The sequence below is a fragment of the Centrocercus urophasianus genome, unplaced genomic scaffold, assembly GCF_019232065.1.
Source record: "Centrocercus urophasianus isolate 14NV4802_14NV808 unplaced genomic scaffold, USGS_Curo_1.0 seq_36, whole genome shotgun sequence".
Classification (NCBI taxonomy): domain Eukaryota; kingdom Metazoa; phylum Chordata; class Aves; order Galliformes; family Phasianidae; genus Centrocercus; species Centrocercus urophasianus.
In genome coordinates this window covers 1,568,110-1,589,369 of record NW_024884933.1, presented here as the reverse complement: position 1 = coordinate 1,589,369, position 21,260 = coordinate 1,568,110, and the positions used below count along the sequence as shown (strand labels likewise).

Below are 21,260 nucleotides of genomic sequence, written 5' to 3'. Positions count from 1 at the left end.
TGAAACACTGCAAGATTTGGCACTGTGGAAATCATATAAAGGCAAACTCAAAAAAAAAAAAAAAAAAAAAAAAAAAAAAAAGGCAACAATTCTAGCTCTTTAATTCTTGTTTTCCACAAGCTCATGTCGGTCTGATTTCTTTTTTTCCAGTTTGCCAGTGAAGAAGGAGCAGACTTCTCAGTTAGCTGTTGGTTGAACCAGGAATCTTTAGGAATCCCATTCCCCAGCCAGGTGGTTGGATCCAAGTCCTTTACTTCTAACGCTTCCCTGCCGTCTGAACTCTGGGTTGTCTGTAACCTTACTGAAACAAACACTGTTCAGAGTCAGTATAGCTCTGTCCTAGTCAGTGCTTAGCTATATGACATGCACACTAAACCTGCCACAGGGTGAGAATTTACTCTGAGAGCCATGGGCCGTAAGTAAAGGCAATAATGCAGAAGTTTGGAAGGAAAACCTACAGACCATAGCATTTCTGCCAAGCAGACCCAGTCACTTCTTTTTTTTTTTCCTTTGAAATGCTATTTATTGACATCCTATCCCCCCCATCCTGCCTGCTCTCCTTGCAGGACAAAAGGGCTTTCTGCACCTGCATGTTTACCCTCCCCACAATTTCCTGAGCTCTCTGTGGACATTTTTACATGAGCCTGCATTACAGGATGGTGTGCCAAGCGACTGGAGGCGGCGGCACGCTGGCTATTTCTGCAGGATGGAGCCTTATGTTTCTGTTGGTGGATGTCTGCAAAGCCTTCTTATGGAATCCCTACCTTCCAAATGTCCCCGTCCCCCCTCCCCTTTTCAGCCCCAGATACTTTTTGTGCTTTGCAGCCAAAGGGGTTTTTATTGCTGGGTGTTTCTTTGTGTGTTCTGCTTCCCCGGAGCAGAGGCCGGCTCTAACACATGGTGTGGCAGACATTCACCATTAAAAATCTGTCGTTTTTCCCCCACAAATGCCTCGGTGAACCTTTGCGGGGTGACAGCTTGTGGCCACTTGGTGCTTTTGTTGGAACGTGCACTCCGTTTGACCCTGTCCCAGCGTTAATAGGATTGTAAAGGCTGACTCCTGCGTGACCTCTTCTTGCAAACAACCCTCACCCTTCCCCTTCCTCAACTGCTCTGTACAGCAGAGCTGAGAAGTGTTGCTCCCAAGGCAGTCTGCAGTTCGTGTTGCAGACAAAAGCAATTGGAAAAACCATTGGGGGGGAAAAAAAAAAAGGCAGCGTGGGGCCACCTGTCCTTAAATGTTCCTGACTGTGAGAACAGTGGGCATTTGTTCGCTTCTTCAGAGGGAGCTGGTCTTAAATGCCTCATTGCAAGACAGGACTGAAAGCTTGCTTTCCAAGGAAGGCCTCTGCTGGACGGCAGGCAGGTGTCTGTGTTTCTCCATGATGTTTTAGGTGCTGCTTTGTTTCCTGCAGAGGAAGAAAAAGAGGTGACTGGGGTACAGTTGGAGTTGACTTTGGTTTAGGGAAATAACATTGATTCCATTGAGTGCAAAGTCAAAATATGAAGTAATAAAAGTTCTGACTCCAGGGGAAAGGAACTGCAGTTCACTTCTTTTGTCTCCTTCCAAGGTCTCTGTAGACCAAACTTTTATCCTCATTACTGCATGTTACTCCTGGCTCCAACTTAGAGCAGCCCATAATAAGGGCTGTGTTCTGTGCTTACCGTGGTGGCAGGGTTAAATCAAATTCTTCTCACCTGATGTCTTTACAACCTCTAAGTACCAGCCTAGGGAAACGTGTGTAAACTGGCTAAACAGGCTCATTCCTTTGATTTTTTTTTTTTTTTTTTCCCCTGTGCTTACCTGTAATCTTTCTTCTACCAGATCCTTCCAGCTTTGGTACTCACTTTCCACTGAGGGAATTGAGAAAATTTTGCCAATGACCTGCTTTGTTTGCTTGTTTTTATACCAGTGTCACTAAGGAGCTGGGTTAAGTATTTTGACCTACTTCAGGCATCAAAAGGTTCTTTTTTTTTTTTCTTTCCCCTTTCTAAAGCAAAGATTGGCTTTTCCCACTGAATCGCCACACCTTTCACTCTTCCAGTAATCTGTCTTTAGCATGCCTCTCCCATGAAGGGCTCCTGAAATAACTTGTCTGACTTTGCCCTGGGGGCAAGACAAGGGAAGGGGTGAAGGAGAAAACCTTTTTGCCATGTAAAATACAGAAACGCTTTTGAGGCTGTAGGATTTAGCCTGCTGATCTCATGATACCCAAATTCTGCCAGGATTATGGCACTGGAATGTGTGCCTTTGGAGGGCCAGTGTGAGTTAGCACTGCCGGGCTTTGTGAATGTGTGGGGATAAGACCGGTTCACTTCAATGGATTATTGACACTTTGTACTTCCTAAAAGCACAGAATTAGGTGCAGAAGGGCTTTCTCTGTTTGAACAAAGGTCTGTGCAATTACAGTTACCAACTCAAACAGAGCAGCTTTTGTTTCTCTGGGCTGGAAAGGAGGTTGAAAGGGAGGAAAACGTGTTGACCTACCAAATACTTCTTATCAGAGATAGGCAAGGCGTTGTGGTTGGTTTGTGGAGGTAGCAATGATGAGATCAGGCAGGAAGGGCACTTTCGTCTCTGCAACTCTTTAATCTTTCAGTGCCTGCCAGTTGATAACAGGTGATTGCTTTCTGAATCATGAAATGCAGAGACTCTGGGGATGGAAGTTACTTTTCCTAGTCACTGTGCATGCTGTTGTGTTGGAAAAGAGTAGCAGTGAATTGTGCAGTAGAATACAGCCTGGATAACCCAGAGCACCAAGACAGGCACGTGTCTAGGTACTGTAGCATGCTGCCCCATCTCTGAAGGCGGTTGAATGGGGCCCTGGGCAGCCTGAGCTGGTGGGGAGCAGCCAACTCATGGCAGGGGATTGGAAGTGACTGATTTTTAAGGTCCTCTCCAACCTAAGCCATGCTGTGTTCAGGCTCAGAAAAGCTTTTGCTGTGGGTCACCTTGCAATTGTGGTGCAAAGTCCAGCACAGCAGCTCTGCCAGGGATACAGTGCCAATTTAATTGAAGATGTAACAGCAGCGTCCCTTTGCTGTCATTCTTGACTTATGCTAGCAATAAGATTGGAGCAAACAAGCTAAATAGCTTTGTAAATGAGGTAAAATTAACCTCATCTCCTGTACTAATCACATACCTGAGGCTCTGGGAGCACAGGTCATGTGAGTATATTGTGGTTGGCAGTAGCATCAATCGAGACCAGTTTATATAAATCATCAAAAACAACTCAAACGTGGACTTGTGCAGGGTGCAAAGCAGGGATTGAAACCTAGAGCCAGGTTTGGGGCTGCGGGCCTGCCTCCAGTGCTGGCTCTATTGAAAAATCTGCAGTCCAACAGCAGCCAAAGCCTTCCCTCTGGCTGCCCTCTGACCTTAGGGCATGTCTCATTAGCGGATTAAGCCCAGAGTTAAACGAGGCCTCTGGGAGAGCAGGGCTAGGGGTCTGCCACTGGGGCTGGAGTGATTTTCCTGAGGCCAAGATAAGCAGCTCTCTGCCTTGCCAGAGGGGAGAAGATAAAGAGATAAGGTTTGTTTAGCACGAATAAATCCTGGGAAAATCTGCAGTAAACTGTGATGTCACAGCCCTCCTCCTCCTCCAGAGGTAAGAGAGAAAAGCACGCCGCGTTCCTCTGTCGCCGTAAATCCATTACTTTGTGCCCGGTGTGGAAACCCCCTGCCCTACCAGCACTCACAGGCGATGGATTTCACACCCCACCTGCCTGCTGGGGTCAGCCCGAGGTAAGAGCAGGGCCACAGCAGGGATTTACCGCCTCGCTGCGCTGCTGCCCTCCCCAATTTTCTGGTCAGTAACCCTGTGAAAGGAGAGCGTGTCTGGTGCGGCAGGGAAGAGATGAAGGGGGAAGAAATGGTGGCTGGATTCTTTCCAGGATGGAAAACTGTCTGTCCAAGAACTTCTCCGAGACACAGATTAAATATTCCTCTATCCACCATTAAATTACTGTGAATGGGTGGCTGTGCAGTGCCTGACGGGCTGTGTAATAAGCAGTGCTGTGAATCTCCTCTCCTTCTGCATTTTTCTCCGTCCCAGACAGGAAAGGCCGTGTCTGTAAGAGTCATTCTCTCCAGTTGGGTCACAGTCATTGCCAGTTTAGAATTAACCTCAAAAAGGAACAGCAACACACACTGTGCCCACGTGTTGCAAGCTATGCTTCCTAATAAAATGCTCCAGTGGCCCCACTGCTCTGAGCATGCTCTGTCCCCATGTCTAACCATAGGGCTCCCATGTGAGCAGGCCAACAAAAGAAAACACAAATAAAGAGCTTGGTGAGATCCTGCTCCATGGGAGGCAGAGGTGGGGTCCAACAGTAAAGCGTGGTGACCTCCTGACCAGCGTCCCATGGGGGCAGTGACTGGACATGGTGGGGTTGGTGGTTGGACTTAGAGGTCTTTCCCAGTCTCAGTGGTTCTGTGATGGTGAGGATGGGTGATGAGGCTGATGCAGCCACTCAGTCTTCTCAGAGTCTTCAGGATGAAGCCTGTGCCAATTTAATTTGGCCAGATGTAAGACAAGAAATTGGAGATCTCATAGGACCGTGTAGGAGCATTCAATCTTGAACTTGGACCAAAAGCAAGTTGTATCGAGTTTTGAGTTTTATACATCTGTGAAAAGTAGCAGAAATGATGGCAGGAAACCTCACTTCCCACTGTGCCATTAGGGAACTTTCACCTCTCACAAAAGAATGGTCTTTTATTTTCTGCTTTTCTCTGATGCAGGCTGAAGCCTTCACCTGAGTGTGAGCAGTGTCAAGAACGTGAAAACTTCCCATGGAAAAAAAATCAGTCCTGAACTTAATGCTGCCAGCAGGATAATCAACAAATTGCCTTCCCCAGATGGCCCAAATTTTAATAGGGTTGCATGCAAGACTTGCCTATAGGATATTCAAGGTCCCAAAGTAACTGTTGGGGCATAAAAAATATTATGTCCAAGAGCTGCATGACAGGCAGATGTTCCTTTAACAGGTTGTCCTTCACTTAACTGTTCCTCCATGTATGTTTCCTGGCATTCAATGAATCAGTGGCAGCTCTGGGGAGTGGGGATGTTTGAAACAGATGAAAGTGAAGAGTGAGGGATCTACTTTTTGTTTTGCAATAGGAGTGGGAAAGCCACAGTGCATATGTGAGGTCCATCTCTAACCATATTTATTCTCCTTGCCTTTACCTGACTGCTTTCTGCTCTTCTTGCTGTGCCTTCCATCGCTCTGTGCGCTGCCAGTTGACCTTGCAGTGCCTGCACATCACTGATGCAGTCCTGTGAGGAGGCTGAACTCCACACCGATGCAAACACTGCAGTCAAATGTTTCTGTTGCTGCTTCTGTTGACAGCTTGTAGTGTTTTCTCTCCCCTTTCCACAGAGATGTAGGTTGTGAAAGAAAGCAAGTAACTGCGTACCCTTGCAGTTAAGCAATATTTTGTAAACATTTCCTGGGAGCCTGTGAAATTTCTCACATGTTCTCCGTTTCCCCTGAAGTCTGCAGAGTAGGCATACAGAATATCACCCAGTCTAGCTCTGAGTTCAGGAGCATGTAAATAGTCTTCAGTTCTATAGGCGTTGTGTAGATGCCAAAGCCTGATGGCCAACAGCAGTGTGCTGAGGCCAACACTCAGGCCAAATTGTTACCTGTCTGCTTTCTTACAGCTTTTTCAGTCTGAACACAGCTCTCTCTTTGCAAATGAGATGCTCTGAGATGAGATTTCCCATGAAATGGCTCTGCCATGCACAAGCTTGCTCTGAAGTTTGCAGCCCTTCAATGATTTTGAGAATGGACAGCCAGCAGTCTGCCTGCATGTGCATCAGTGATTAATAAATGGGCTTAATTGTACATTTAACTCATTTAGGAAATGAATGAGAACCCAGATACTTCTGGGCTTTACTCTTGCTTAGTTGCACTGGGAAGGGCTCTTTGAGCCTGCCAGATATCAGTTTTAGTACCAGGTATGAGATGGGTTTAAGTAATCCTTAAAAATAAGCATGTTAAAGCCTTCTGCAAGGGATTTGTTGTAGGGAGGGAAAACCACAGGACCCAATTGTGTTTATCCTGCTGGTATTAAGTCTGTACTGGGAGTTGGTCTAGATGGCCTTCAGAGGTCCCTTCCAACTCTTAGGATCCGTGATTAATTATAGGGACTGAGTTATAAGCAGTGTTGTAATTGAGACCTGCTTTCCTTCTTCTTTCTGCTTTTGAAAGAAACTTGAACCATAAAGATATAGTAATCTAAGCGTGCTTATTTAACCATAAAAAATTCAATTTAACAGTCAGATCCATACTCCATTCCTGTGATACAGGAAACAACTGTAATCCTGGGTGGCAGGTGATAAGACCACTGCTTGGAAACAGCAGTTGGAAAGAGCAATGAAACTGTTTCCATTTTCAAGGCCTATTTTTTACCTGTCCCTGATTAGAGTAAACCTGCATTTGACTATGTGAATGTCCTTGTTTATTTTTTTTTAGTACTAAATAGCAATTATGCACAATAGACATAACCTACTGTGGAAAAACCTGTGTTGCCTTGAGCCACGGTTATGAGCAGTGGCAATCTTTTGCTCTTTCTCCTTTGGACCTTGCTGCTGGGATCACGGAGCACTCAGATGGTTTCTGTATCATTCTCCAATCACTGGCCATTCATTTTTAAGATGATGAACACAGAGCAGACTGTAGCTTGAAGGGCAACAATGGTAGATTGATTCATATGTAGATATTTTAGGTAACAGAGATGGAATCATGTCATTTTCTAGTTTATAAGAGAGAGAAAAATAGCGTTGCATATAGTAAAATATATATATATATGTTCCATTGAATCTGTTAAGCTGTGGATTAGTGGTTGAAAGCTTGTGGGGGAAGCACCACTTTATGTTTGAGAGTCACCTTGTTGTCTCTCTAGGAACACTTACAGGGGTAAAACCCCATGAGGACGTTTAACCAACCTGGTAGCATCTCAGGTTGTTTCTCACTTCCATGATGGTGTAGAAACACAGACAGGGTTGTGCTGGTTCTGTCTTCAATATGTGTCAGATCTGTGCTATACAATGTTTTGTTTCCATGGGTGTCCAGTATTGTTCTTTATGCAGGAGCTATTGTATCAGTTTTACTGTGTTTGTTAACTGGGAGTGGCAAATGAAATCTTGCTTGTACTAGCTGCAAATTAAATTAATGGTTGAAATCTCTCTCTCTAAATGGCTGTATTAAGATGAGCCTTGTTTGAAAAGCAGCTAGGACACCAGCCTGGAAACAGTCAGCACTGGGAATTGTTACCTCGGATATGCTGGAAAAAAATGTCTTACTGTATTTGTGAAGTGTTTTGTGTATTTACTGGGTTAAGCTAAATAACTGCTCTTTCTTGTTGTTGCTTGTAAAGGACCTGCAAGCAGAGTATCAGCAGTGGGATCCAGCCACCAGCAGCTCACTGAAGTCCCATCTGCTTGTACTATAAAATCATTGTTAGTCTTAAGTGAAGCAATGCAACAGGGCTGACAGTGAAAACACATCAAAGATGTTCATCAATTTGTTGAAGTCAGAAGCATGTTTTAATTATCTTAGATTTGAAGCAGAAGTACTTTGGCTCTAACTAAAGGTTTGATTGTTGGTTTTTTTTTTTTGTTGTTGTTGCAGATCATCCTGTGGGGTCGAACTGAGAAATGCCTGAAGGAGACCACAGAGGAAATCAGGATGATGGGGACAGAATGCCATTATTTCATCTGTGATGTTGGAAACAGAGAGGAAGTCTATCGGCAAGCCAAAGCTGTGAGGGAGAAGGTTGGTGTGCAGAAACAGTGTTTGTATGCAAAATGCAGTAATTCCTTCTCTTTGAGGAAGGTGGTCATGCTGGAAAAAAGAAAGGTGAACATCCAGCTCATGTGATGCAAAGTTCTAAGTGATCCAGAAGGATGCCTGCAGACAGGGTGCCAAAAGCTGTGAAAATAAGAGTGTAACCTGGCAGTAGTAGACATTCAGATAAAACAGTGAGTGCTGTAACAAGTATTTGTTTCCTTGCAGGTGGGTGACATCACTGTCCTAGTGAACAATGCTGCTGTGGTCCATGGTAAAAGTCTGATGGACAGCGACGATGATGCACTGCTCAAATCACAGCATATAAACACCCTGGGACAGTTCTGGGTAAGATAAGCTCTCACATCTCATGGGTTCAGACTTGGGACTGAGAGCGACAGATAAACTCGTGGCTGATGCTTTGTCTTTCTAAATGGAAGTTAATAAAATAACTGTCAAAGGTTCCAATAGCAATGCACTATTTGATGCTCTTGTATCCCCGTTCTGTCATTTCCAGCAAAACATCTGATGTCTTCTGAGAAACTCAGCCCACAGAGGAGAGTTTTCTGTGCAGTGATGTGTACAGAACATCAGCTCAAGACTGGGGAAGGAAACTCATTCAATTTTGAGTTAGATAATAGTAACAAAAAAGAGCTTCCTGTGATTTCATCTCGTTGCTGAGGACTTTATCCTCCGCAAGAAGCTCTCAACATACAAAGCATTTTGTTTGTGGCCTTGATCTGAGGCAACTGCTTAAGTATGTACTAGGAAATATTGGTTATCCTCTATACCAACTTTTCCTGTTTAAAAGCTTTCAGAGAGTGCAAAGCAACAAGGCACTCCTCCCCTCCTTTCCTGGCTGAACAGGCAGTGCAGTTTGACTTGTTGTCTCTGTGTCACCTTATTGTTTTTTTCAGGAACTGTTGTTTTTGTTGCATCTCTGCTGAGTAAACCCTTTCTCCCCCTCACCCCCTCTGTTGTGCTCTTCAGACCACCAAAGCATTCTTGCCAAGGATGCTGGAGTTGCAGAATGGACACATAGTTTGCTTGAACTCTGTCCTGGCCTTGTCAGCCATCCCTGGTGCCATTGACTACTGCACCTCCAAAGCTTCTTCTTTTGCCTTTATGGAGAGCCTGACCTTGGGGCTGCTGGACTGTCCTGGAGTGAATGCCACAACAGTGCTGCCCTTCCACACGAGCACAGAGATGTTCCAGGGCATGAGAATCAGGTCAGTCCAGGGGAACTAGAATAAAGCATCTCATTTTAAATGAATCATCAGAATACACTCCTAATTAATGCTTCATTTAGTTAAGAGAATTTGATGTCTCATTTGGCTGCCTGGGAACAGAGGGTCACTCTAGGCCACCTGGGACTCATCAGACTGGTTCCCTCAGTTTGCTGGCATATTCATCCAGCCTGCCTGCCTGTACTTAGTGAGGCAGTTGCTTCTACAGAGAAATCTGAAAGCTATTTTTCCCTGGGTGTATTTGGGCCATTTGCAGCCACTTAGAGAGGGAGGAGAGGCAATCTGAAAATTGAGGTCATTCAAAACGGAGCAGTCTACAAATTGCTTGAGAATTAACAGTGCAAATTCCTTCTTTATCCATTGATATATTTAATCCTTTCCCACTAAAAGGAATGAAATCCATTTACTGAAGTAAGGCTTTCACTACATCCTTTAAAACAAGCTAAACTAAAAAAAAAAAAAAGCCTAATGGCTGACCAAGTTAATCTTTTACGATCAACAAAATAACCTCTTGGTCAAGAAAATATGCAGCATCCAGCCAGGAAAAGCCTTACAGAGTCATAGAATGATAGAATGCTTTGGGTTGGAAGTAACCCTTAAGATCATCTAGTTCCAATTACGTTTGATATTAAGAGCTGAAAAATATTTGCCTTTCACCTGTCGAGAATTTGAATGAATCAAAAAGCAGCAGAGAGAAAGAACACTGACATTGGAAAGGCAGCATTTTGGCTTTGGTTTGCAGACAATTTAAGAAAATCCCTGTATCAGGGTGCTGAATACTTTGTGCCACTTCATCCTAAATCCTTTAGCTGTAATCCAGTACTAGTGGTTGAAATTGGGCTTCACAATCTCCTGCCCCTTCTAGCCTGCTTTGAGGCATGTCTGAATACCAGCTGCCAATGATAACTTACAGTGAGTAACAGAACGTGGACAGTGATTTCTAAAAGAAGGAGTTTGGTTAACAAATAATTATTTTATTTTTTACTTTATTTATTTAGGTTCCCTAATCTTTTTCCTCCTCTCAAGCCAGAGACTGTGGCTAGGAGGACAGTGGAAGCTGTGCAGATGAATCAAGCCTTCCTGCTCCTTCCATGGACAATGAATGTTCTGGTCATCCTGAAAAGGTAAATATTTCCCATGCCCAGCAATAGTCCAGCTAGTGAGGCAAGATTTACTTGCAGTCCTGCTCTGTCTGTCCACCAAAGCAAACCTCAATTTGACTGTTTATCAGGTAACTGGGTTCAGACCAAGACATCCCTTCCTAGGAGAGCCACAGAAGCAGTAGAGGGAAACTTTTCTGAGGTTCCCTTAGCAGATTTGTTAGATTTTCTTTTTGAGTTTGCCCCTTGTACGAAACCAGTTTTACTCCCAAAATTAGAGCCATAGAATCGTTAAGGTTGGAAAAGACCACTTAGATCACAGAGTCCAACCATCAGCCCATCACCACCATGCCCACTAAACCATCTCCCTGGGATTCTGTTTCCTGAGGTCTGAAAACTGCCATCTGGGAAATTTCTTAACCACTAACATGTGTGTCTCGTTTTGATTCAGTAAGCCACTCTTTGGACTCTGTGCTTTGTATGGTAATGGATTCCTATGCAGCAAAGTATGTGCATCACAGCTGTATTTAGAGAACACGTGAAGCTATCAAAAATATTTGTGTGTATGATTAGGACAGGATTATTTTAAAGTGCCTAAGGAAAGAAAGTCATAACTTTATATCTTGAAACAACTGAATAGAAAAAGCACATAAGAACGTTTTTCTGTGCAAATTTGCACCAAAGCCTGTGGAAAACCTACTTCAATCAGAAACTGAAATGGAAAATAATCACAATACTAAATACTAAGAGAGGAAAAAAAAATATATAGATAGATAGATATAGATATTTACACATCCTCCTATTAGAACAGACTGAAAGGTTTGTCTGGTCTGCTTATTTTCTCTCTGCTCCTCCTGCAGCATTCTCCCTCAGGCAGCACTTGAAGAAATCCACAAGTTTTCTGGGAGCTACACCTGCATGAACACTTTTAAAGGACGAACATAGACTTGGTGGTGGAAGGACTGTTCTTCAGAGAGACCAGCACAAGCATGAAAATCCTGACAGGGCTGTGAATCAGCAGTCTTGGCTTGTAGCCTGTTCATGTGACTCGCGCTGCTTTGAGGCAACACATTTCTTGCAGGTCATATCCATAGTAACATGACCTTTGCACAGGATTTAATGACCAGACTATGGACCCTTGGCAAGAAAAAACAGAAAGTGTGAAATGTTTATGTGATGTTAAATTCTTTAGGGTTCAATTGTTAAATCAGCTCATAGTTTTAAGATGTAATTTTTGTTTCTAAAGGGCTGTCTCAGCTGAGAGGCAGCATGTTGCACCCCAGGCTTCATCCGCTGTCTTTGGAGGAACTGCAAATGCAAACTGACACTGATTGCATTTCAGCTTTTTGAATGGGGAACTTTAAAAATGAAGAGCTACAAGTCGTGGACATTGAATGGAAGTTCCTTCCCTTCCTTCGCTTTATATTTGTTGTTGAAGCTGTTCCCAAGTCATGTCAGGGAAGGAGCAAACTGCTGTTTTCTTTGTGAAAGGCTCCCCAGGCCTTTTCTCTGCAAGGATTGCTCTGTGCCCAGGAAAGCTGTCTTACTGCACCCATGAAGGCTGGACAGCAGTGCTCAGTCAGAAGAGCATACAGCTTGAATCACGGAAGATTCCTTCTGTCATTGAGCTCATATATGGAATGTAATTGTCCTTCTGAATATTTTTGTTCATTTATGATGAAATATATATATATTTTTAGCATTAATTCCAGATTGCCACGCATGTAAGACAGCATCACATTGGGGGGTAAACTAAATCTAGAGCCTGCTTGTACAAAAACACATTCAGTGACATAATCCATAGAGTAAAATCCGTTGTATCGATCTGCACAATGAAATAAGAGGAATAATTCTCTGAAAATGGAAGAGACAGTGCTGTAGTGCTCATGAAATGTGGAGTTTGGAAGCACAGTTAGCAAAAGCCTGATTAAATGCATGTTGAATTCAACTGGGATTATACCCATTGTTTGTTAGAGACATTGAATCAGGCACTGATCAGCCAAAAGTGATAAATACTGCTTGCACTGAAATGCCAGAAGCAGCTAGATGTTATTTATTTTTATAATGATAGACTCTTTGACAGCCTAGCAAGAGCAACACTGCATTCCAGTGCCAGATGCAGTCTGCATCTAAACCTAGGCATAGTTGTGTAGTTGAAACATATTGAAACACTGCTTAAAAGAGGAATTCATATCATTGCAATTCAGGAATGTCACAAACCAGCCTGGAGAACACCTGAATGAAGTGCCTCAAGGAAAGCCATGTGGTTGAAGTAAAGGAGTGAGGTCAGTGCTCCAGGCTTGAGTTTTGACCTTATTTCATACTCTTGGGCCAAGCTGCATAATCCTGAGGCACACCCTGACCTGCAAAACAGATAGTTGTGGCTTTTCCCTGGCTCAGGAGTTGTGAATGTTACTGCTTTATTGTCTGTCAAATGCTCAGCAGATTCAAATGGAAAACGCTGTAGAAAGGAAGAGTGATATTTGCCCATAAACCAAAATGGTGGAGAGGAATCAAAAAAAAAAAAAAGCTGAAATCTATTGTTTTGAAATCTATAACTTTGTACAGAGGTATGAATGACAGCAGGAAAGCTGAGAGCTGCTTTTGCAGGGCAGATCCAAAGGAAGATCTCAGAATGGAGACTCACTACTTAGGAGGAACGATGGTATGAATGTTGTCCTTACTGCAGATCACTAGCTGTGTCTCGCTGAGCAGCTGAAGAGGTGCAGTATCATTGATAGCCCTTTGCCTCCATGGATGCTTCGAGGCGTTCTCCTGTCTTGGTCAGTGCTTTCCTTCTGAGTGTCAAGCCCTGCGCCAGCCTTGACAAGGCATCTCACTATGGAGGGCTTTTTAAATTCCTAAATGTCTGAGGCTCTCTGGAGAGGATGAAAAGAAACTTTGATCTCAGTGACTGTGATGCCCTCCCTAATAGATGCTTTCAGCGTTATTTTTCTGTCCGCTTTTTGAGAGGAAACCTAATTCACTGAAAACACAGCTGCAATGGGGGAAGAACTCTTCCAGGATCTGCCAGTATTAGAGGTGCACGCTTAAGAAACACTGGAGAGGGATAATTCTTCCCCTTCTGCACCCTCATCCTTCTATTTTCTCATTAACCACAGTCAGGCACGCCAGGCTTGTAGATGCAAGAGCAAAAGGGATTGGTGCAGCAAGGCACCCTGTAGTGTCCCCCTTAAATCAAACTTCTCTGTTGAGTTTCTATTCATTAATGACATCCTAATGCAAAAGAGAGGTAAAAACTCGTGTGCATGCTGAAAGCAACTCTACCCATGCCCACAGCTGTCCCTCATCCACTCTTCCTGCCTTACATCAAAGATGTTCCCTATCATCAGAGGTTGTCTTACATCCTAAGTGCGGTTGATTTCTTTCTAATGAATCTAAACCAGTCAGAATGTAGCAGGGACTCTCATGATCTCTCTCTTCTCTCACAGAGGCGCACGCTCACACTTCCCTCTCTCTTTCCCTTAGGGTCTCTGAGCGGACAGCAGGTCAAATAGCAGTCACAGTGGGGGAGAGGTATGCAGCAAACAGAAAATAATGAGGAAAACATTGACATTGCTTTTCAGATAGTAAGGAAGAGTTGGGTAATAGAGTTTCTTCACTTGTGAGTGTTGCAAGATACAATGCTCTACATACAGTGAGTTTCTTGCGAGTTTGGATGGATACATACAAAGATTTTCTTAAAAAAGAAAAGCTCCTCTGGAATGCCCGTTGAGGTCTGCTGTCCCTTTGTACATAAGGTTGGTATTGGGTAATCTTGAAGTGCTGCAAATGTGGACAAGCTTTGTAGGAGCCTAAGGCCTTTCCAAAGGAATTTCCGCCCTTTGACTTATTTTAATTTTGGTTTTCCCTCCTCTCTCCACTGCCTCCTGCTTCCCACTCCTCCAAACTTTTTTTGCTTCTTTCTGTATTCCTGTGTCATTACTGCACTTTTCAGTGCCACCATCTTGAAGCCAGATGTCACACAAAGAGTCTGGACTAAATCTAAATCAGGGTATGTATTTATTATCCTGCTGGAGGAATCGAGGTGAAGCTGTAAGAGCAGGGCAGAGAGGTTTCATAGGAAATTAGGTAAGCTCTTTGGGTTTTACTGCTCCATTCTCTGAAGAAGTAGACCTTTAGTATAGTTTTTCTGTAGGAGATTGCTGCTGTTTTAAAATGGGAATGATGAAGAAATGTTAGCCATTGTGGGACATTTGTTGTCCTGACATGAAAAGACCCTGTATTTGAATGAGCCCAGATTGAAATAGTTTCAGTTCCAGGTGATTTCAGAGGCTGATGTTTGCACCAAGGAATTTGCATCATTAGCAAGTCAGAGCAGGGAGGGAGAGGGAAGGACTGGAAGGAGTCATTTGTAAGTAAAACTGATTTCTCCTCTTCAATATTTGATTTCTGTGTTTTGTTTTTGATGGGGAAAAAATAATCATCTCATTCCTTTGTCTGCCCTTGATGAACTCTAAAAACATCCTTCCTCTGCTTGGCGTGTTTTTGGAAGGTGGAGAACAGGAGCGAGCCCTGAAAGTGGGAACTGAACTCTGCCTCCCCTCCATTGTTCCACTGAGGTTAAAAAGCAACAGAGTCCTTTCCAGCAGCTCTTCTAGAATCACAGAAAGTGCCTGGGCAAGTGATTCTACTGTTTGCAAAGAGAAACTTGTTGTACTTTTATGTAATGTGCTAATTAGTGTGGGTGGATATCACCAGATCTAGTCTTGCAAGCCTTTTAGACAACTCCCTGAACACTCCCACCTTCAGATATTAACAGATAGCATTACACTTGCCAGATCTCATAAAAACCCACTAACAGACTTAATGCAGGCACCGTGTGAGCAAGTGGGTACATCTATTTCAAAGGGACCACATCTGTTTGTAGCAGACACGAATTCAGCCTCGTGTTTTCCTCTAGCTGACATTCAACTGCTGGGAAAGAAAATGAGGTGACCTTGGATCATCTATTTTTCTTTTATTCACGTGGCTTTAATCAACTAAATCTGGGTGATGGCCACTTTTTTTGACAGCTCTTCTTCGTAAGTTTCTGGGATAGAGGAAGCTGATGTCAAATGTTTCTTACACCATTTCCACCAAACAAACATCCCTGAGAAAACCAGTGATGGGTTTAATGGAGGGGGTTTAATTCCCCCAACCTAGAACTAGAATGGAAGACTGGGGAACTAGAGATGGAAGACACAGAACACAGCTTCACTGCTGATGGGGTATAAAGAGATGTCCCTCCTCCTGTCTTCTTTTCTTGCTCCTGTATCCCTCAAGCTGAAGCTTCAGCAGAAGCACGGAGTGATCTGACCTGCATGGACTGGATACAACTGAACAGAGCTATGAGGAGTTGATTTATAGCTTCACACCTTCCCAAAGAGTCCAGGCTCATTAGTGCCTTACGTTAATGCATGCCCCATAGCTGAGATTGAAGTAAGGAGATTGTTAGCACTCTCTTCAGTAGCAAGAGTTCTCAGAGGCCATTCCTGCTTTTCTTCTGAAAAGAAGTCTGAAGATAAAGAGACATATTGCACGTCTGCTCATCTTTGCATCAAGCCATTCAAGTTGAAAAAATCAAGACGTAGATATGCCGATTTCTCTGCATAAATCTACAAAAGAAAGTTCTCCCTTACACGAAGGAATGAAGTACTCTCATTTCAGCTTGGTGATGACCAAAGAACAATTACATGGAAAAAAACAAAACAGGGTAGATAGAATCTAAGGCGGAGTTTGGAGGCCCTAACCAGCCAGAGGCAAGACCTTGCCTTTTGTTTCTGAACTTACATAATAACAGGGACATTATGATTTCCATCCAAATACAGAGTCTCTAAAAGAAGCGTGTTGTTACTTCTATTTATTCCTGTGGGTCACTGTGCCCTAAAAAGCAATCCATTCACTTTGTATCTTGCTGGCTCAGAACATTCCCAATGCCTCACTTAATGTTTGCTGTCCATCCTTTTATTTTTTTGGAGGAAGGCACAGCGACTCATATATGTGAAAACAAAGGTCATGTTGACTTGTTATTCACTTTTTCCTTGCCAGCTGCAAAGCTCATCATGCCTAGGTATCGTGAGGACATGTGGTTCTCTGGGCTGATGCTGACCCATCAGTACGAGGTAGATATGCTTCCCTTTCCTTTTCTTTCCTTATGCAAAAGCATTTTGTTATTTGAAAGAATTCCTCTGTATTGTACAGACTTCTCACAGCCAGGCATCTCTGATTTAGCTCCAACCTCTCAGAAGCCTGCAGGCTCTATATGAAGATGACCCAGATGATTTCCTATATGTGTCTTCAGGGCAGTTTGCCACTGAGATTTGATCCTGACCAATTTCTTCCCTCAAATAACCATCTGTATGATTACTGTGAATGAATACATGACATGAAATTCTTTATCTTCCCTTTTTAGTGTTAGTGGCAGCATAGCTGCTAGTTGCTTTAAGCATTGAGTTCTCCCTGCATTCCTCCTCAGCACATTACAGCATTAAAGTGGTGTAAAAAAATAAGTAATTCAGTGCTGTCTTCTCCAGGAAAATCTCCTGGAAGAGATTTTCTTTCTCAGTTTATGCAGAGAGGGGTCTTGAAATAAACGCAGAGGTGATACTGCTTCTGGAACATCGCGGCTATATGGAAAATGCTGTCCTATGGAATTTGGGTTTATAATAATAAGGACTCATCACAGAAGAATGTTAATAGAAGATGGAAATGGCTGTAACAGAAAACAAGTGATATCAGAGCTCAACAGACTTGCACTGTCATTATAACCCCCTGCAATTTTGCCCATTGCAATAGCAGAGGTGACAAGCTCATTGTCTCTGCTCTCTCAGTTGTTGAGTGCAGAGCAATAAATGCCTTTTTTTTTAATTTAATGTCCTTATGTCAGAGAAGAAAAGCAATTCTTGAGTTCAGTGTCAGCCTGAGATGAGGAGACTTTCTCAGGTACAAGAAAAAGAAGTCAGAGCAGCTCCTAGCTGAATCCTGAGGGTGCCAGGCCACATTTCCCTCTGTGAAAAACACAGTGGGAAGAATAGGATTGACTAAAACCAGCAATAGGATTAGACACAATCACAAATCAATTTGTAAGCTATTGCATGGCTTTTTTCTCCCAACAATAAAATACCTTGTGGTGTCTTCTGGACTCCCATCAAAGCTGTAAAGAGATGGAATATACTTGTAGAGCTGGACAATAATTTATTGCTAGTCTCAGGGCTATGCTAAAGAGAGTAGACAGAGGTTGGCACCAGCTAATTTGGTAGCTGAATAGTCTGTAGCTTTTTAGCTTTTTATATCCTAATATTCTTGAAAATTCAGTATTAGTGATCTGACATATTTCTCAACTGTCTGCTATTGCATAAAAAAAAACATGCACAAAAGCAAACAAACCCCTTCGACCCACATCAATTATTCTCATACTTTTGAAGCCTACAACACAGTTAGCTTCTCTGTTGTCCCGTTGCCATAGCTGAGGCTTAACAAGCACATTAATCAAATGAAATACAGCCTTGAATTTCTCCAGGAGGGATCTGCTGCTGACTCTGACAACTATTTATATTAAAAAAACCAACAGTGTTGATGTCCTGCAGCAAGAGTTGCTACATACATTCAGAAAAAAAACAAAAGTCGTGTACAAACAGCTATGGTTAATTGTTCAATAGCACAACTTCCTTGGTTCAATCATTGCAGTGTCACAGCGCTGAGCCTTCTGACCTCATTTCAACCAATTCTTTAAAGAAATCTTCATTCTTTCAAACTCTTAACCCCAATATTTAGGAGTGCTGTCACTTTCTGCCGCATTTCCTGTGAGGCAATCTTGCAGTGCTCATTACTTCTCTTTACAAACTTCTCCATCTCATCAGACAGATTTGCCAATGCCTCCTCATCTTGCACAACACAGAAGTTATATTCTGCATTTCTCCAGTGATATTGCAAATGAACTTTCAGAGAAGATGTTCTTTTGAATGAGCCACAGGAGCCATGCTGAGTTTATTTTAGTCGGGTTTATATTAGGTTTCATTTTTGCTGATCCCTTCATTTTTCATCCTCTCATCTGTCTCTTCCAATTTTCCCTGTTGGGGAGGGTTGTGTTTGGAGAGTTTCTGAGCCAGAATGCTGTGCATGCAGATTGTTCAGCTCCTTGCCTTCCCTTCAGGCAGTCTCACCTGTGCATGCCTGTGCCCACACCTTCTCATACATTAACATTGCAAACTGCCCTAAATATCTCTGAGATTAGCTTCCTTTTAAGCACGAGGTGTACCAAAAAGCAGAGAGCTTGCGTTATGCTGCCTAACGAGTTGACAACTGGATATGCTTTTTTAAGGCCTTCAGGATTTGAATTTAAACTTAGAGGGACTGCTAGGCCTGATGGTTAGAAAGGGGATTGTAAACTTGATGTATCCTGAAGTGGGCAATACAGGTGTGAAAAGTCTGGAGTGCTAAAATGGGTTTGGTGTCTTCAGTTCCTGGAACAAAGAACTGAAATGTGGATCTAGTGGATTTTATAGACCAGTGCTGAGGAAATAGAAAATAAGAACAAAGCACACAAGCCCTTTTCTGAAATGCTGGGAATACAGTGCGAGATCTGAACTACAGATACCTGGTGCTGCTGTTTTGATTTCTTCCGATAATTCATGAATCAGAGATAGGCTCTGATGATACCTAAACTTGTACAAGTGCAGCATGAAGTACGGATCATGGTGGATCTGCATTAAGGCTGATGGGCAACTTATAATCCAGTGATTTCATTACAGCTAGCAGTACTGTTTGGCAAATCTAGCTGTAAAATAAGCCTGCTGTCTTTTAATGGATTATTTTTAAACAGGCTTCTTTCAAAATTTCATTTATCAAATAGCTTAAATACATGATGGGTCTCAGCCAATAATTTGCTTGCAAGTTATTCACCATAACTACTACTTTGAGCTCTTGCCATTCATTAATGTGCAGTTTTCCCGTGGAACTGGCTGTCCAAATCTCACGGTGGCTTTGCTTTCCCCTGGTTGGACGCTTTCCAATCCCACAGAAAGCTTTGTAGGGGCTCCAAAATGTCTGATGATGGCTGTGAGATGGCTTCTGGCAACAATATCAATGCAAATGAATATTTGAATGTGCTCATGACATATTCCAATCTTGTGATCAAAAACGTGCCTATAGAAATCTTCAAGGGAAAAAAAAATCTTGGGATACTGTCAAGAATACATTTGCCTTTACTTATGGCAGCAAATGTTCACATGTGTTTTATTTCTTTCATAGGATTCAGCTCCTTCTTAGCTTCAGATTGATAGGAAAACAAAACAAAACAAACACAACAGTCTTGACACTGGAAAAAGTTTATTATTATAGAAGTGACTTCCTGACATCAGGGGATGGCATATTTCCATCCGAGGAGAATGGCTTTATGATTCTTTCATAGGATCATAGAATCATGGGATTGTTTCAGCTGGAAGAGACCCTAAAGGCCATTTGCCCCAACCCCCTGCAGTGCACAGGGACACCCACAGCTCCATCAGGTGTTCAGAGCCTCTCCAGCCTGACCTGGGTGTCTGCAGGGATGGGGCATCACCACCTCTCTGGGTAACCTGTGCCAGTGCCTCACTACCCTTAGTGTAGAAGTCTTCTTTGGGATTTGTTTGGCAGTGTACTCACTCCTAGTTCATTTAAGAAAATAAAATCGTAGATGGAATAATGTACTGCCACTTACATTTAGAAAGCAAACATAGGACAAGACCAGAATGCTAAAATGCACTGAGAGCACAGGTGTGTTAGAGGAAAGGCTGCGCTTGCTGCTGAGCATAATTTAGTTCATTTGACATTCTTCACTACGAGTCTGCATTTGAAACACCTGTATCAAACCCACGGCACTATTTATGAGACACAGCACTTAGTCAGTGCATTTCAGTTCCTGTTGTGCATCTAGGAGATGCAAACAGGAGAAGGAGCAAACTGTACAACCCTACCTGATGTCATGGAACGAGGCAGTACGTGATTGCACTGATGATATAGACTCATAGAATGGCTCTCAGTATCTAAAGAGGGGCTGTAAGAAAGAAAGGAACAGACTCTTTGGCAAAGGATCTGTTGTGATGGGGCAAAAGGAAACGGTTTCAGACTAAAAGGGGGAGATTTAGACTGGATGGAAGAAGTTTTTTTTACAGTGAGGCACTGCACAGAGTGCCCAGGGAGGTGGTGCAGACACCCAAGGTCAGGGAATGGGGCTCTGATGGAGCTGTGGGTGTCCCTGCTCAGTGCAGGATTGGACCTGATGGCCTTTAGCGTCCCTTCCAACTCCTACGATCCCATGGTTCTGCGATTCTACAAAACCTGGGCTTGTTGGACCTAGCAGCACAGCGCTGAGAGGGTTTCATGGCACCAATGACTGCTCAGGGCACTCCCCATGTTTTCCTGGAGCTTTTAGCAAACACAGCCTTTGTTTGCATTTTTCTGTGGTATGTGTTTACTGTTCATTTGCGCTGCACATGCTGTGAGAAATTAAGCCATTATGATGGTATATTTTTTTTTTCCTTTCTCCCGCTTTTGTTCTTTTCACAACCCCCTTCAAAAGCCCTCGCAGTTCCTTTCATTATTCGACGTTAACGGGACAAAAAGAAATAAATACTCGAAAGAAGAGAAAAGCAGCCTCGCCATTTTGCTTCGTGCTGTGGTAACTGAACACTGCTCTGCAAGGTCAAATAAAGAAAAAAAACCACCCCAAAACCTGCCAGAAAACCCCAGCCCTCCAACCACAGGTTGGTCCCATTGCGGAGCGGCTCTCAGCCCGCAGAGCGCAGCGGCCTCTCCGTAAATCTCCGAGTGTTTCATATAGCTCGCCTGTCAGGCGGCCATTAACTTTTATAACCTTGATATTTCAAGCGAAACAATGAACGCGAATTCTTTCTCAGTGTTCCTAATGGGTTCCACATGTGAACGATTTGATGCGATTTTTAATATTTTGGGTTGTTCGCTTGGTAGCACAGCCGGGTAACACAACCGGTCCCGGTTGCGGCTCCCGCGGTGCGCTGACAGAACCGCCGCCATGATGGAGCGCTCGGGGCGCACCGCGGAGCCGTGGGTGCAGCGCGGCCTCCGACCAGTAGGGGGCGCGCTGCTCGGTGCCGCTTGGCCG

The 21,260-nt window shown here is 43.4% G+C and overlaps 1 protein-coding gene across 3 annotated transcripts in view; it reads left to right on the top strand.

Annotated features, from left to right (window-relative positions):
* Nucleotides 1-14,541, top strand: part of DHRS3 (dehydrogenase/reductase 3) — a 27,109-nt gene extending 12,568 nt beyond the window's left edge. For all 3 annotated transcript variants that reach the window (XM_042831302.1, XM_042831303.1, XM_042831304.1), the window contains 5 exons: nt 7,636-7,779; nt 8,020-8,139; nt 8,782-9,020; nt 10,037-10,162; nt 10,999-14,541. In XM_042831302.1, the coding sequence (XP_042687236.1) occupies nt 7,636-7,779; nt 8,020-8,139; nt 8,782-9,020; nt 10,037-10,162; nt 10,999-11,083 (714 nt within the window). In that variant the 3' untranslated portion in view covers nt 11,084-14,541. The remainder of the gene's footprint in view (nt 1-7,635; nt 7,780-8,019; nt 8,140-8,781; nt 9,021-10,036; nt 10,163-10,998) is intronic.
* Nucleotides 14,542-21,260: the final 6,719 nt, after the last annotated feature.